We start from the raw sequence: 15,853 nt of genomic DNA, 5'->3' as shown, positions 1-15,853 counted from the left end.
TCTTTCAACGATAGCTTTAACTTTGCACACCTATCTGTAATCTCCTCCATGTTCTCTTTTGAAAACTGTTTCTACCATTTGCACGGAGAGAAAGTTTGCCTAATGGTAGCCCTATTGCTATTCTTGCCCCTTTTTTCACCTCTAGGGTTTCCATAGAAAACCTAGAAAGAAAACCCTAACCCTTATTAGAGTTGTAACAAAAATTGAAGCACAAAAGTTGTGTCCCTCACATGGTATATTATAAGTAAATAAATACAAACACACACACGCACACATATAATATTGGTTGCACAAACTTTTTGTTTTCAAAAAACCAAAATGCCAAGTATCTAATTTCTTCACTGAAAAGATAACATTTGAAATAAATTAAAATGAGGTATTATCTTTTAGATAGATGTTGTGGGGTACTTATCACATTCCCCACACGTAACTGAACTTTTGAATCCAAAATCTTTGATTCAAGACCTTTGGTTTTCCTTAATTAATAAACCTTTAAAATTGGTTTAGTTAATTAGATAAGTTAAAATGAATTAGACTTATAATTGACCAATCACACCTAATAAAAAACTAACGATAAGTGGCAACACCTAAAATAAAAGTAAAAAAACAAGGACTCACAAACACACACCCCACCCTAAAAACACAAGCACACAAATAGTCACGTTGCTAAGGACTTAATACATGATGCCAAACACAAAAAAAAAAAAAAAAAAAAAAAAAAAAAAAAAAAAAAAAAAACCTGATTTTTGGGTTTTTGATACATTTTTATATTACCAATAGAAAAAGATATTAAAATTTTCCTAAAACAACATATTACCAAATGCCCTATTGCGTCGTTTAATATAATTTTTATCGGTATTTCACAAAGCTAAATTCACTCCCATTCAAACCGGGAAACTCCAACTCAAATGCACCTTCCTCATAATTCGGCCTCAAGTCCATTTCTTTGCTCCCCGCTGCTTCTTCCTCAACCTATGATCTGTTCAAATCCTAAAATATAGGATCTAAAAATGTACTGTAATTTTTAAAAAATATAAAATTAATAATAATAATAATAATAAATGAATGTGTCAAAATCTGGCCAAATTTGCAAAATTGCACAATTTTAGTAAAAAAAAAAAAAAAAAAAACACATTCAAACCCAAGTTCCAAAAATATTAACTAAATAACTTTGTTAGAACAGTTTCTCCTAAATTTTCCTAAAATTTTGCTGGCAAATCTGGCTGTCAAATCTAGTTTACTTCAAGAGGACTATAGTAAAAGATCTTGATCTGTATCGTACACAGCCAAAATAATACACTCCCATTCAACTCAAAATGCATCTTCCCCATAATCTGACCCGAATCCCATTTCCAAGTCCTCATCAAATCCTTATTACCAACCTAACATTCATCTTCTCTCTACTGTCTCCATCTCTCAAATCTCACAAATCCCATTTCCCATCTCAACCACCATGCCTATACAAACAATCCAAGAACAAGAAGAACAAGAACCAAATCGAACTCGAAGCTACTGGCGATGGAGCAAGCAAGACTTCTTCCCAGAACCCTCCTTCTCAAACCTTACATCCTACAAAGCCTCACTTTCCCAAACCTGCCCACGTCTCAAAGACCGTCTCCTCGACCGCTCGACCGACACATTCGAGCTCGTCGAGCTTCAAAAAGCTAGCGAAAACAGCATGCGCAAGTGCCTCACATGGTGGGACCTTCTCTGGCTCAGTTTCGGCTCTGTAGTCGGTTCAGGGATCTTCACGATCACAGGTCTTGAAGCCCACGACGTCAGACCCTCCATCGTCATCGCTTACGCCGTCGCCGGCCTCTCGGCGTTGCTATCTAGCTTCTGCTACACTGAATTCGCAGTTGAAATCCCCGTCGCCGGCGGCTCCTTCTCGTACCTCCGTGTCGAATTGGGTGACTTCATTGCATTCATCGCCGCCTCGAATATCCTCCTCGAGGCGGTGGTGGGCTTGGCCGGGCTTGGTCGTCGTATTTGGCGAGTTTGATCATGAATAACGCGGATTTCTTGCGGTTTAAGGTAAGTTTTTTAGCTGAAGGTTTTAATCTTTTAGACCCAGTTGCTGTTTTGGTGCTTTTAGTTGCTAATGGGATAGCTATGAGTGGGACTAAGATGACATCTGTGTTGAATTGGATTAGTTCTATAATTAGTAGGCTAAATGCTTTAGGCTATGTTAACGGTTTGATGACGTGAAGAGAAAGAAAGACTATCAAGGGTGACCGGGGTGAATCGGCCAAGGATGGTGATTCAATGAATAGTTTTTTCTCTGATAGCTAAGTTAGTTTTTTTCTGTAGAACACAAGGATGGTGAATCAGTGAATAGTAAAATATACCTTGGGCTGGTGGACTCAAATCCTTTTTATAGAGAGTTTTTAGTGGGTCTACTTGTTCAGATCCACTATCATCATGGGAGATGTGTATAGTTAATGGAGAAAATGAAGCGAATTTCGAGGAATCCTCTCCACGTGTTGGAATGATAGATCGTGGTTTGATTGTTTAATGTTTGTAGAAAAATCCTTCGAAATTCACTAAGTGTTATTTGGTGGTCTATGCCCCTATGTGACATGGAAAACTAGGTTGCTTTGGACGATCATGATGTTTGTAGACAGATCCTATTCATATCTGTGACACTTTTTGATGGGCTCCTTTTCTTGTGAATTGTTCTAGACGTAGTTTTGGTCATGGACAACTACCATGGACGAATTGAACTTTATTTAGCCCACCATCAAACACAAAGTCAAAACCTATGGAAACTAGACATCCAGAGCTTCCAGGGATATAAAGTTTGAAGAAAACGGAGCTCAGAAAGGCCTCCAAACAATCACAAGAAGATCGGAGTAGAAACTGGGAAAAAGATGAAATGGAACACCATCACATAGCCTCCAATCTTTTTGGCATCTCTATAAATAACCCCCCCCCCCCCCCCCCAATTTTTTGTAAAAAAAAAGGAAAAAAAAGAAAAAAGAAAAAAAAAAGAGAGCTTTTTGGGAGAGAAAAATACTAGAAAAATCTAAAATAAATAACCCTAGAAAATTCTAAAAAATTTTTCTCTCTTCTCTCTTTAGGAATCCCACACAAAAATTTTTAGCATTCTCTCATTTAATTTGTAATCTTTGTGGGTAAGGTGTAGGGATGGGATAGTTTTCTTAATAACTATACCCATCCCATTTCTCTCTACTCTTTCTTATGTAAACATCATCCATTTATATATGTGAAGTTCCATTTATTTATCTTGTCTCTTTATTTTGTTGCTTTAAATTTCAAGCATTTTATTGTTGTGATTATGTATCTATCTCTCTTTCCTTTATGTCTCTATTATTTGTTGTTGGTTGTGATATTGTGATTATGTTCCTAGATGGGTATTGAACCATCACCTAAACCCAATATGGGAAGTACCCTTAGGGGGAAGAAATCTCATTTCTTCTAGGCATCTGGGAACTTTTTATGTTCTTGCTCATATTTTGTTACCCATTTATTTTAATACTATTCCTCCATCCCCTTTACTTTAATGTCATCCCTTTTAATTTTTGCTATTCCTCATCCCCTTCACTTTATTGTCATTCCATTTAATTTTTGCTAATCCCCCACACCCTTTTATTTTTTTGCACTTTTTATTTATCTTGTTCTCTCTCTCTCTCTCTATACACACACACACACACACACACATATATTACTAACTACACACCTAAGAAAAAGAATTTCTACCTATCCTTTTAAATGGGCTTTAAACCTTAAGTAAAGCACAATATAGTTATGTCATCTTAAGGATGGTTGATGGCTTAGAACTCTCATCTCTTTTTGATGAAAGACCCATAAGGCTTGAAAGAGATTAAAATTTATTTAAGAGGGAACTCTAAAAAAAAACCTTTTTTTAATGAATCTTTACTTTATTGTCATTTAAATTCAAGTTCTTTACCTTCATTGTCATTTAAATTTCAACACTTTACTTTTCCTTGTTATTTACTTTTCTAGTAATTTTATTTACCATTCTTTACATTCTTGCACTTATTCACCTGTCTTTAAATTCATAGCACTTATATATTATTGTTGTTGTTCTTTTCCTTTTCTTATTGATAATGTTGCCATAAATCAATAGCTTGGGTAAAACAAATTCTTTTATTATGCTTTTCTAAGGAAATGGTTTTTTCTTTTTAAAAATATTTTATTCTTTTTTCCAAAAGGTTTTTTCTAAAGTAAAACCTTTTCTTTAAAATTCTCCCCTTAAGCATTTTTTATAAAAATGTTTAAAAAAAAAAACATCTTTTTTCTCCCATTAAAACGTTTTTTTTTAAAAAAAAAATGTTTTCTTTACTTTTTGTTTTCTTAAATCTAGAAATAAAGTATTTTTCAAAAAAAAAATTATTTTAAAAAAAAAATTTCTTTTACCACGTTGGAATTTTAAAAAAAATTGATAAAAGAAATCTTTTGAATGGCCAAAATTTCTGAAAGGAATATCTCTTTTCTTAAAAATCATGGGATTTTTGGAACTCAAACCTTTTTCTTTTTGAAAATAAAACCATGAACTTTTTCTTTTAAAAGCCTTTTTCTTTTCTTTAAAATAATCTTTCTTTACCCAATTTTTTTTTTCAACGTAAGTCTCTTTCTTTAACAAAATCATGGGATTTTTAGTTCAAATCTTTTCAAAAGGAAAACCCATGAAATTTTTCAAAAACCTTTACCCAATTTTTAAAAAGAAATTATCCACTTTTTACAAAAATAATATTTTCCTAAATAAAGCTTGTGGGGTCCAGTAATCGGCGGGCCAGGCCCGTTTGCTGATGAAGGGTCCAAAGGCCCAAGCCTAAAAAGGTCATGGCCAGAGTTCAAGAATAGTGTGGCCCAATTGGCCCGGAGAAGCAGCCGAGGACAGTGCAGTCCTCGGCTGACCCAAGAAAAAGGGCAGAAAGGTAAAGGGGCGTGCTCGAAGGGGAAATCTAAAATATCTAAGAGAGGCTTCCTTTGCCACCTTCCCCATGCATATCTCTGCGCCTAACAGAGCCTTATCCATTAACTTTATCAACAACTCTCAATGACTTAGGTCTGAGACTGATGGGACAAGTATCAGTCTCAGAAGGGGTCGACCCTACACGTGGACGAAGGAAATTGAACGCATGCGAGTATAAAAGAAAAAATATGTAACCTAAAAGGGGGGCTCCTCCAGTCCCACTGAAAGGAAAAAGGGCTTCAGAGGCAAATATACTGGAACCATGCATAAATATCTTAACAAAAACACAGCCGGGTAAACATGGCTTAGCCTTTCGATCCCACTCTCTACAAATGATATTATATGGGCCCATTTACGTGCGAACCCAACTCAACTGCGGTTTAACGCAAATCGTGTGCCTACAATTGGCGTCGTCTGTGGGAAGGCTTGCGTGTTAGCTCGAGCGGTGGCGAGGTTGAGCTTCTATCGAACAAGGGACTATGAGGATGCCTGTATCACCGGCGACACATTGTTGCTATTCCAACATAGGTTCCCACTAGGGGCTACGTTCCACGGTGTCAACGACATGGGCAAGCCTAGGGGCTTCAAACATCAGGCCGACTTCCTCCACCTTATTCGAGGAGCAAAACCTTCGGAATAATAAGCAAGTAAGGAAGAATACAAGTTTTGGACAGAACCAAGGCCTTGCATGGTCCTCGGACCCAAGCCTCTGGGGAAACCAACTACTTAAAAAGAAGCATACAAGTTTTGGACAGAACCAAGGCCTTGCATGGTCCTCGGACCCAAGCCTCTGGGGAAACCAACTACTTAAAAAGAAGCATACAAGTTTTGGACAGAACCAAGGCCTTGCATGGTCCTCGGACCCAAGCCTCTGAGGAAACCAACTACTTAAAAAGAAGCATACAAGTTTTGGACAGAACCAAGGCCTTGCATGGTCCTCGGACCCAAGCCTCTGGGGAAACCAACTACTTAAAAAGAAGCGTACAAGTTTTGGACAGAACCAAGGCCTTGCATGGTCCTCGGACCCAAGCCTCTGGGGAAACCAACTACTTAAAAAGAAGCATACAAGTTTTGGACAGAATCAAGGCCTTGCATGGTCCTCGGACCCAAGCCTCTGGGGAAACCAACTACTTAAAAAGAAGCATACAAGTTTTGGACAGAACCAAGGCCTTGCATGGTCCTCGGACCCAAGCCTCTGGGGAAACCAACTACTTAAAAAGAAGCGTACAAGTTTTGGACAGAACCAAGGCCTTGCATGGTCCTCGGACCCAAGCCTCTGGGGAAACCAACTACTTAAAAAGAAGCGTACAAGTTTTGGACAGAACCAAGGCCTTGCATGGTCCTCGGACCCAAGCCTCTGGGGAAACCAACTACTTAAAAAGAAGCGTACAAGTTTTGGACAGAACCAAGGCCTTGCATGGTCCTCGGACCCAAGCCTCTGGGGAAACCAATTACTTAAAAAGAAGCGTACAAGTTTTGGACAGAACCAAGACCTTGCATGGTTCTCGGACCCAAGCCTCTGGGGAAACCAATTACTTAAAAGGAAAAGCTGTGTTACCTGGATTCTCTAGTTTGCCCTCGGATCCTCAACACTAGAGGGACCAGAATAGAATGGAGTAACATGTTTCCAAAAGCATAACTGAAGTCATGCAGTGCTCGGTCACTCCCTCGGATGAATTATTTCGAATTTGTCGTTCTCATACAATATTCTCATGCTTACTATGGAACGTTCAATTGTTATCTCGGTTAGTTTCCTAAGTTTAACTTACTATGAGTTATTATTATCCTGCCTGATAGTGTTGATAGATTAGAATTCGTTGGATCATGTTTCAAGAGTTCTTGCTCTAAATACTGCCGAGGAGAAATACACACATGGAGCACACCAACTCACAAAGTAGTTTTATCAAAGGAACAGCATTCAGAACAAGTAAAGAAATCGCCATTTTTTTTTACTAAAGCAATGAGATAGTACAGTGTACAACGAAAAGCTAGAGTCAGTTTGTGCCAAAGATCATTACATAACCGAAAAGAAAGGAAGATACAAGAGAATAAAATGAAACTGAGGGAGTAGGTCGGAGGAGAGGTTGGCTACAGCCCCCAGACCTTGTTCTTCCTCAATGCTTTCACATGCCCACAACTCAAACAGCCAAAGAGACCCAACTTGAGCCTGACACCGTTGAAAGAAAGGTGCAGGGAGTGGGAGGTTGAGGGGCTTTCTCTAAATATACGCCTGCCGCAAAGCAGAGGCGCTGATGGAGGAAAATCTTTCTTCTGCCACACCAAAATTCTGGCATGGACAGAATCTGCTTCGGATTTTGACTAAAAGAGGGGAAGATTCCTTTCCCCCTCGGTCGAAATGAAGTATTCTCCTGAACTTAAGTTTCCTGTGCACATACCGTAATATTCTGAGTCTCATGAAGGCGGGGTGCATCTGCGGCGGAGAAAGTTCTGTCTTCCCAACCTTTGCCTTAAACATGTTATGTTAAGGGAGGAGAGCTCCGGATATGGAAGCTGTGATGTGGGAGAAAATCTGAAGGATTTGTGCGTATATAAAGCAACTTTCTCTCCCTCCCATTTATTTGAAAAGACAAGGTGATAGCAGTCAACTCATGCGGCGTCCTAAGGAACGCTACAGACAAAACAGTTCTGGCTCAACTTCCAACATCAACTGCAACCACAAGATTAAAGAGCCTCGTAAAGGCGCACCTCGGTCACTGTGCCATCAGAGAGCACCACGTGGCCAGAAGTTGCAGAAATATCTTTTAATTTATGGGCTAAGTGGATTCGTGGCCCCGGGCCCGCTTTGCTTGAGGGCCCAGGTATTGTGGCCCCCGCCGAGCAGTGGCCTTGGCCGAGGACAACCCCTGCTCGGCGCCTTGGGAGATGCCTTATGAAAGGGAGAATCTGAACTCAGAGTTTTGGACAGAACCTAGGACTTGCATGGTCCTCGGACTCAAGCCTACGGGAAAACCAAGTACGAAAAAGATATCTTATAAGTCTTGGACAGAACCTAGGACTTGCATAGTCCTCGGACTCAAGCCTATGGGGAAACCGAGCTCCTTAAAGAAAAAGTATAACTCCCAAACAAAACCCTGGCTGTGCGAAGTCCTCGGACTCAGGCCTATCGATAAATCAACTACTCGGATGGAGAAGTTTCTCGGCTTAAATACTAGGAAAGGTTAAGGCCAGTGTGTTAAGAATATGGCGTAACGAACCGATGATCGTTAGCCTAAGGAGATTGCTCATTGAAAGGGTGACATGTCCTCGGATAATCACTTCTTACACCTTATCAAGCGCTCAGTCCCCATCGCGACTAATATTAAGGTAAGTCTCGTTCCTCACTGGTCGGATTGTTATGTCGAATAATAATTTTGTTAAAGTTATTATGGCGTCTTTTTATTAACAAGTATGTTGGCCTTAGTTGTCATTGGTTCAAATGCTATACTACTGTGCCGAACAGAATTTGCAAATTTATTAAAAACGTATAAACAGAACATGCGAAATAAGAATAACAGTAACTTTTATTGATATAAAAAATTATTATTACAACGTACAAGGAAGGGCTTACACAAGCCTATACAAAAATGAACTGCCGAAGCAGTAATATCATCCGTAATACAGATAAGTAAACCGCCAGGTGTCTTCTGAAATCGCCTTCAAAATCTCTCTGAAATCTTTGCCTCAGTACTACTCATATCAGAATAAGAACCTTTTACAAAGAAGAAGGAGAAGGAAGAAGAATTGGAACACATGGAAGCACTTCAGCAAGCTCTTGTCACTGAAGAAAGCAAGGGAAAAAGAAGATGGAGGACATGAGTAGGAAGGAGGAGAAGAAGAGGGAAGCAATGAAAAGAAAGTAAAAGGAGCAAAAGAGGGAGAAGGGGAGCCATATTAGGTATGCTCATGAGAGAGCGGATGGAGATAACAAGGGAAGTTTTCGACCCAGTCACACCGGAAGTAAGGTGTGACGAGTCCCTGCTTCGGATTTTAGCTAAAAGAATGGGGAGACAAATCTTGAGTCTCCGCCATCCTTGCCCTGACCGAGCCATCTCAAGTTTTGTTAGGGCATGGCGTTTCTGGAAAAGGAAGGATTCATTCATGGCCGACTACTATGGTGGATGTATTATTGGATTAGGAGTAACCAGACGGAAGAAGTGAACTATAAGAAGGGCCTAAGGGATTCAGATATGAAAGAATCACCTCTGGTTTTCTCTCTTTATATAAGGGAGTAAGACAGGGGCACGTAACACGTTCTGATCCTCAAGGAAATCTGCGAATAAATGCGCATTCATTTCATTCCCCCACGTTATCAGTAACCGTAAGATTTGGGAGGTCTCGTAAAAGGAAGAAATTAAAGGCGTGCTACGGATAACCAAACGGTATAAGCGCATCACGCGTAAACTGAGGGAAACATCTTGTAAACCGGCGCGTTCCTCGGGGAGGTGAAGAGTCGCCAACGTTGATTAAGGGCCGAACTAAATGAGCAGTAATGAAGGCTCGGAGTTACCAAAACCCCCCTCTCCAACCAAGAGGCCGGACAGCAGGGTTTTGAGGGGCTATTGTGGGGTCCAGTAATCGGCGGGCCAGGCCCGTTTGCTGATGAAGGGTCCAAAGGCCCAAGCCTAAAAAGGTCATGGCCAGAGTTCAAGAATAGTGTGGCCCAATTGGCCCGGAGAAGCAGCCGAGGACAGTGCAGTCCTCGGCTGACCCAAGAAAAAGGGCAGAAAGGTAAAGGGGCGTGCTCGAAGGGGAAATCTAAAATATCTAAGAGAGGCTTCCTTTGCCACCTTCCCCATGCATATCTCTGCGCCTAACAGAGCCTTATCCATTAACTTTATCAACAACTCTCAATGACTTAGGTCTGAGACTGATGGGACAAGTATCAGTCTCAGAAGGGGTCGACCCTACACGTGGACGAAGGAAATTGAACGCATGTGAGTATAAAAGAAAAAATATGTAACCTAAAAGGGGGGCTCCTCCAGTCCCACTGAAAGGAAAAAGGGCTTCAGAGGCAAATATACTGGAACCATGCATAAATATCTTAACAAAAACACAGCCGGGTAAACATGGCTTAGCCTTTCGATCCCACTCTCTACAAATGATATTGTATGGGCCCATTTACGTGCGAACCCAACTCAACTGCGGTTTAACGCAAATCGTGTGCCTACAAAGCTCTTTTCTTCAAACCATTTTTTTCAAATAAAATCACAAGATTTTTTAAAGCTAAACTATTTTCCCCTAAAAATAAACCCATGAATCTTTTTCTTAAAACCTACTTTTCTTTATTATCTTCAAAAAAAAAAAAAAAAAACTATTTTTCTTTTGCCTTCTTAAAACTAATATTTTTACAAAATGTTTTTTTAGAAAGCTTCAAATATTTTCGGGCTCCTCTAAAAATATGGCATCTTTCTTTCTAAAAAAAAATAAACTCTTTCCTAAATCCTTTTTCAAAAAAAGAGGTTTGTTTCCTATTTCAAATTTTTCTTGTTCAAACGAAATCTTTTCTTTCAAAAAAAAATGATGAAAGTAGCCTCCCCCCCCCCCCCCCCCCAAAAAAAAACTTCCTCTTTACAAAACAATAAAAATTTTCTTCATAAAAAATGTGTTATTAAAATGTTTTCCTCCAAGACTTTCCTTTCAAAAATAAAATAAATTTGACGTTTTCAAATTTGCCCATGCATTGTTTTTTTAAAGCTTCCCTTAGGATTGCATCTTTAGGGATTTGTGCCTATGGTTAAATTCCATTGAACCCATAGACACCAATCAAGCTTACATGGTCCCTTTCTTTTCTTTGGCACTAACACACTTCCATTGTCATCTTTTTTGCATGGTAAAATATGAGAAAATATGATGGATGATAACAATGAGCTACTCTTCTAACTCTCTCTTTTTATTTTCTCGTTGTAATTTATTTGTGTATAATCTATATATATATATAAAACCGAAGCCTTTGCTGGCACCACAATTTTCCACGTCAGCACAATATTTAAAAAATAAAAAATAAAAAATAAATAAAAATTATAACTCCTCAAAACCCTAGCAACCTTACCCCTCTCTCAAGTTAAGAAATATAAAACCACGGTTTCTGCAAACTCTCTCTTTCTCCAGACGTAGGAAGCCCTAAAGCATTCAAGTTCTACAAAACCCTAGCAACCTTACCCCTCTCTCAAGTTAAGAAATATAAAGCCACGGTTTCTGCAAACTCTCTCTCTCCAGACGTAGGAAGTCCTAAAGCATTCAAGATCTACAATGCACGGTATAGATTTTAGCTTATAAAGTTCAGCTTTTGTAAGGTTAGTTTTGTTTATATATTAATTAATACATAGTACTTTGTTCACCATTGAATACTCATATAATCAATTTCCAATTCAGTGTTCAAGAATTAAACCAAAATTCTAACTACGCTATCAGAAAATATTATTATCAGTATGAATTTTATGGAGTTGCGGTGTTCAAGAATTAAACAAAAATTCTTTTAAATTATCTATAATATTTTGTCTTCTGAAAATTTTATCTCTTTGATTTTAGTATATTGTGTTTCTTAAGCTATAGAGAGATTTTCTTTGGTTTCTGCAAACTCTCTCTCTCTCCAGATGTAGGAAGCTCTAAACGCACGGTATAGCATTCAAGATCTACAACTCATGGTATAGATTTTAGCTTATAAAGTTCAGCTTTTGTAAGGTTAGTTTGTTTATATATTTAGTCCTTATGTTTAGGTTTAGGTTTAGGTTTAGGTTTAGGTTTTAAGAGATTTATATATTACTACTATGTGGCTTTTATTTCTACCGCAAGAACTATTTAGGTATGTATCCCTTGCAAGCACACATGAATTTAAATTGTCTTTTAATATATGCATGTTTTATTATTTTCTAATAGTTTTCCCGTGCATCGCACGGGTTAGCGACTAGTAGTTAATATTCACATGCTATTGTATCTATTACGCTTAACTACGTGATAAATATCCCTCAGATGCTATTTATGTATATATCTCACATGCTTTGATCGTAAATATTTTTTGACTTAAATACTCACATGGTATATTATAAGTAAATAAATACTAACATGTATGTGTGTGTGTGTGTCTATATATATATATATATATATATAGGTTGTGCAAAACTTTTTTTTCAATAAACCAAAATGCCAAGTATCTAATTTCTCTAATAAAAAGATAATGTTTGAAATAAATTAAAATCAGGTTCTATCTTTTAGATAGGTGTTATGGGGGTGTCTAACACCTTTCTCACACATAACTGAACTTCCAAGTCTAAGATCTTTGGTTCGAGACATTTGGTTTACCTTAATTAATAAACCTTAAAATTGGTTTAGTTAATTTGGTAATTTAAAATGATTTAGACCCATAAGTGACCAATCACACCTAAAACAAAACCTATGGTTGGTGACTACTCACAAATACACACCTTGTCCTAGAAACACAAACACACAAAAAGTTACATCGATAAGAACCCAATGTGCAATGCCGAAAACCAAAAAAACCCAATTTTTGGGGGCGTCATGTAGACGGTGAAGTAATTGACTTTTTTGGTACTTTTTTTTATATTTTTCCTATAAAAGGTTTTAAAATTTTCTTAAAATGATATATTAGGAAATGACCGTATCTCACAAAGCTAAATTCACTCCCGTTCAAACCGGGAAACTCCAACTCAAATGCACCTTCCTCATAATTCGACCTCAAGTCCATATCTTTGCTCTCTGCCACGTCTTCCTCAACCTATGATCTGTTCATATCCTAAAATATAGGATCTAAAAATGTATTTTTTTTTTAATATAAAATTAATAATAATAATAAATGAATGTGTCAAAATCTGGCCAAATTTGCAAAATTGCACAATTTTAGTTAAAAAAAAAAAATTCAAACTCAAGTTACAAAAATATTAACTAAATAACTTTGTTAGAAAAGTTTCTCCTAAAATTTCCTAAAATTTTGCCGGCAAATTTGGCCATCAAATCTAGTTTACTTCAAGAAGACTATAGTAAATGATGAAAAAAAAAAAAAAAAAAAAAGAAGACTATAGTAAAAGATCTTGATCTGTATCGTACACAGCCAAAATAACACACTCCCATTCAACTCAAAATGCATCTTCCCCATAATCTGACCCGAATCCCATTTCAAAGTCATCATCAAATCCTTATTACCAACCTAAGATTCATCTTCTCTCTACTGTCTCCATCTCTCAAATCTCACAAATCCCATTTCCCATCTCAACCACCATGCCTATACAAACAATCCAAGAACAAGAACCAAATCGAACTCGAAGCTACTGGCGACGATGGAGCAAGCAAGACTTCTTCCCAGAACCCTCCTTCTCAAACCTTACATCCTACAGAGCCTCGCTCTCCCAAACCTGCCCACGTCTCAAAGACCGTCTCCTCGACCGCTCGACCGACACATTCGAGCTCGTCGAGCTTCAAAAAGCCAGCGAAAACAGCATGCGCAAGTGCCTCACATGGTGGGACCTTCTCTGGCTCAGTTTCGGCTCCGTAGTCGGTTCAGGGATCTTCACGATCACAGGTCTCGAAGCCCACAAAGTCGGACCCTCCATCGTCATCGCTTACGCCGTCGCCGGCCTCTCGGCGTTGCTATCTAGCTTCTGCTACACTGAATTCGCAGTTGAAATTCCCGTCGCCGGCGGCTCCTTCTCGTACCTCCGTGTCGAGTTGGGTGACTTCATTGCATTCATCGCCGCCTCCAATATCCTCCTCGAGGCGGTGGTGGGCGCCGCTGGGCTTGGCCGGTCTTGGTCGTCGTATTTGGCGAGTTTGATCACGAATAACGCGGATTTCTTGCGGTTTAAGGTAAGTTTTTTAGCTGAAGGTTTTAATCTTTTAGACCCAGTTGCTGTTTTGGTGCTTTTAGTTGCTAATGGGATAGCTATGAGTGGGACTAAGATGACATCTGTGTTGAATTGGATTAGTTCTATAATTAGTTCTTTTATTATTGTGTTTATCATAGTGGTTGGGTTTATTCGTGGCAAGACTTCAAATTTGGACCCATTTTTTCCAAGGGGAGCAAAGGGTGTTTTTGAGGCTGCTGCAGTTGTGTACTGGTCTTATACTGGTTTTGATATGGTGGCCACTATGGCCGAAGAGACTAAGAAGCCGTCGAGGGATATACCTGTGGGGTTGGTTGGTTCAATGGCTATCATCACTGTGGTTTATTGCTTGATGTCTTTGGTATTGACCATGATGCAGAAATACACTGACATTGATGTGAACGCGCCCTATTCGGTTGCTTTTAGTAAAATTGGGATGAATTGGGCTAAGTATTTGGTGGGTATATGTGCATTGAAGGGGATGACTACTAGCTTGTTGGTTGGATCTCTTGGGCAAGCTCGATACACGACTCAGATTTCCAGGGCGCATATGATTCCGCCTTGGTTCGCTCTGGTGCATCCGAAGACTGGAACTCCTATTAATGCTACTCTATTGGTTACGATATCTAGTGCAATTGTAGCGTTTTTCTCAAGTTTGGATGTGTTGTCGAGTGTTTTCTCATTCAGTACGCTCTTGATTTTTATGCTCATTGCTGTTGCATTGCTTGTGAGGAGATATTATGTTAAGGATGTGACACCAAAGAATGATTTGTTTAAATTTCTTGGGTGCTTATTTGTTGTTGTTGCTTCATGTGTTGGAGGAACGATAGTTTGGAATTTGAATAGTGGAGGGTGGATTGGGTATGCAGTGGCTGCTTTAGTTTGGTTTTTGGGGACTCTGGCTATGGCCTTGCTTTCAAAGCACCGAGTTCCAAAGGTTTGGGGGGTTCCACTTGTTCCATGGTTGCCTTCATTATCCATTGGGATGAACATTTTTCTCATTGGGTCACTTGGTACTGTAGCATTCTACAGGTTCTTCATTTGCAGTGCAGTAATGTTCATCTACTATTTGTTAGTTGGTGTCCATGCTACCTATGATTTGGCTCATCAGAGTGAACAGGATTCAAATGATCAGGAGGGAAAGTAAATTGTCAATGGAGGGTTGTGACTGTGATAGTAGGGATCATGTAGAGCAATTTGTTGGTGTTTGCCTCATTCCTGATGTAGTAATTGATAATGCTCAGATATTTGCTTGAAAATATTCTGTGTATGTTACAACAGGAAAATGTTCTGAATTTATGGTGATGAAAGGAATATTTCCTTGAAATGAAATCAATTATTTTTAATTTTTAATTTGTATTCCTATAGGAAAGGACCATTGCCTAGTGCAATGGTTAAAAGTTCATGTATTGGATATACGCATCGTCCCTCTCACAGTTTGTGAGTTTCACAAGGCTTTGAAGCTTATGCTCTATGACAGGACAGATGCATATATTTGATGCATGATATAATTTATTGTTAGAAGTAGGGATTTCTTGCAAAAAATGCTGTAAAGGTAGAACTGTATCCAAGCCACCTTTCCTAATACCCCCAGTTGAATGGACCCATTCTTAAAGCTTATTTAAGAAGTAGTGACTGCTGACTTTATGGTTTTGAGTAAAAGTATGTGATTGATCTTTAAGGTTAAATCTTTATACTCTTTTTGCAACAATACTCGGGCATTAATCACGTGCCACTAGTAGTTTTTTGGGTATGGAGAATCTCATGCCATTAGTTGTGGAAGATGATAATCTCTCAATACCAAGTTTATCATTATTTCATATCATTGATTCAACGTTAATATATATAGAGAGCTGCCCTTTTGCAAAGACCAGTTGTGGTTATGGAGCCATCAAGATTGACTATTTGTAGGGATGATTATGTGAATGTGGTCCCTGAAGTTCTGATGCAGCTTTGGGCATAATTTGTAGAGATGATTTTTGAGATACAGATATGGTTTTTATGCAATTCATCCTTACTAGCGCAGCTTCAAATATGGAAGCAGAAGAAACGCAGGCAT

The 15,853-nt window shown here is 38.6% G+C and overlaps 1 protein-coding gene across 4 annotated transcripts; it reads left to right on the top strand.

Moving 5' to 3' along the window:
* Positions 1 to 1,193: 1,193 nt before the first annotated feature.
* LOC126720863 (cationic amino acid transporter 8, vacuolar) lies at positions 1,194 to 15,147 on the top strand. Of its 4 annotated transcripts, none has more exons than XM_050423702.1 (2): positions 1,194 to 1,894; positions 13,628 to 15,147. In XM_050423702.1, exons 1-2 carry the CDS (start codon positions 1,454 to 1,456, stop codon positions 14,939 to 14,941), a joined length of 1,755 nt encoding a protein of 584 aa, XP_050279659.1. In that variant the 5' UTR covers positions 1,194 to 1,453; the 3' UTR covers positions 14,942 to 15,147. The 4 variants fall into 4 exon arrangements, with proteins under 4 accessions (XP_050279659.1, XP_050279657.1, XP_050279658.1 ...); XM_050423700.1 differs by having other exon boundaries at positions 1,195 to 1,561; positions 13,295 to 15,147; XM_050423701.1 differs by having other exon boundaries at positions 1,195 to 1,593; positions 13,327 to 15,147.
* The last annotated feature ends 706 nt before the right edge of the window (positions 15,148 to 15,853 follow it).

This window comes from Quercus robur, chromosome 4 (assembly GCF_932294415.1).
Source record: "Quercus robur chromosome 4, dhQueRobu3.1, whole genome shotgun sequence".
NCBI classification, from domain to species: Eukaryota; Viridiplantae; Streptophyta; class Magnoliopsida; order Fagales; family Fagaceae; genus Quercus; species Quercus robur.
This window is presented reverse-complemented; position numbering and strand designations above follow the sequence as displayed.

What these genes read in the sequence shown, in the direction of transcription:
- LOC126720863 (XM_050423702.1), top strand. Translation starts at nt 1,454, where the DNA reads ATGCCTATACAAACAATCCAAGAACAAGAAGAACAAGAACCAAATCGA. An exon ending in CCGGCGGCTCCTTCTCGTAC is followed by an intron (nt 1,895 to 13,627) that starts CTCCGTGTCGAA and finishes TCCTTCTCGTAC; the next exon opens with CTCCGTGTCGAGTTGGGTGA.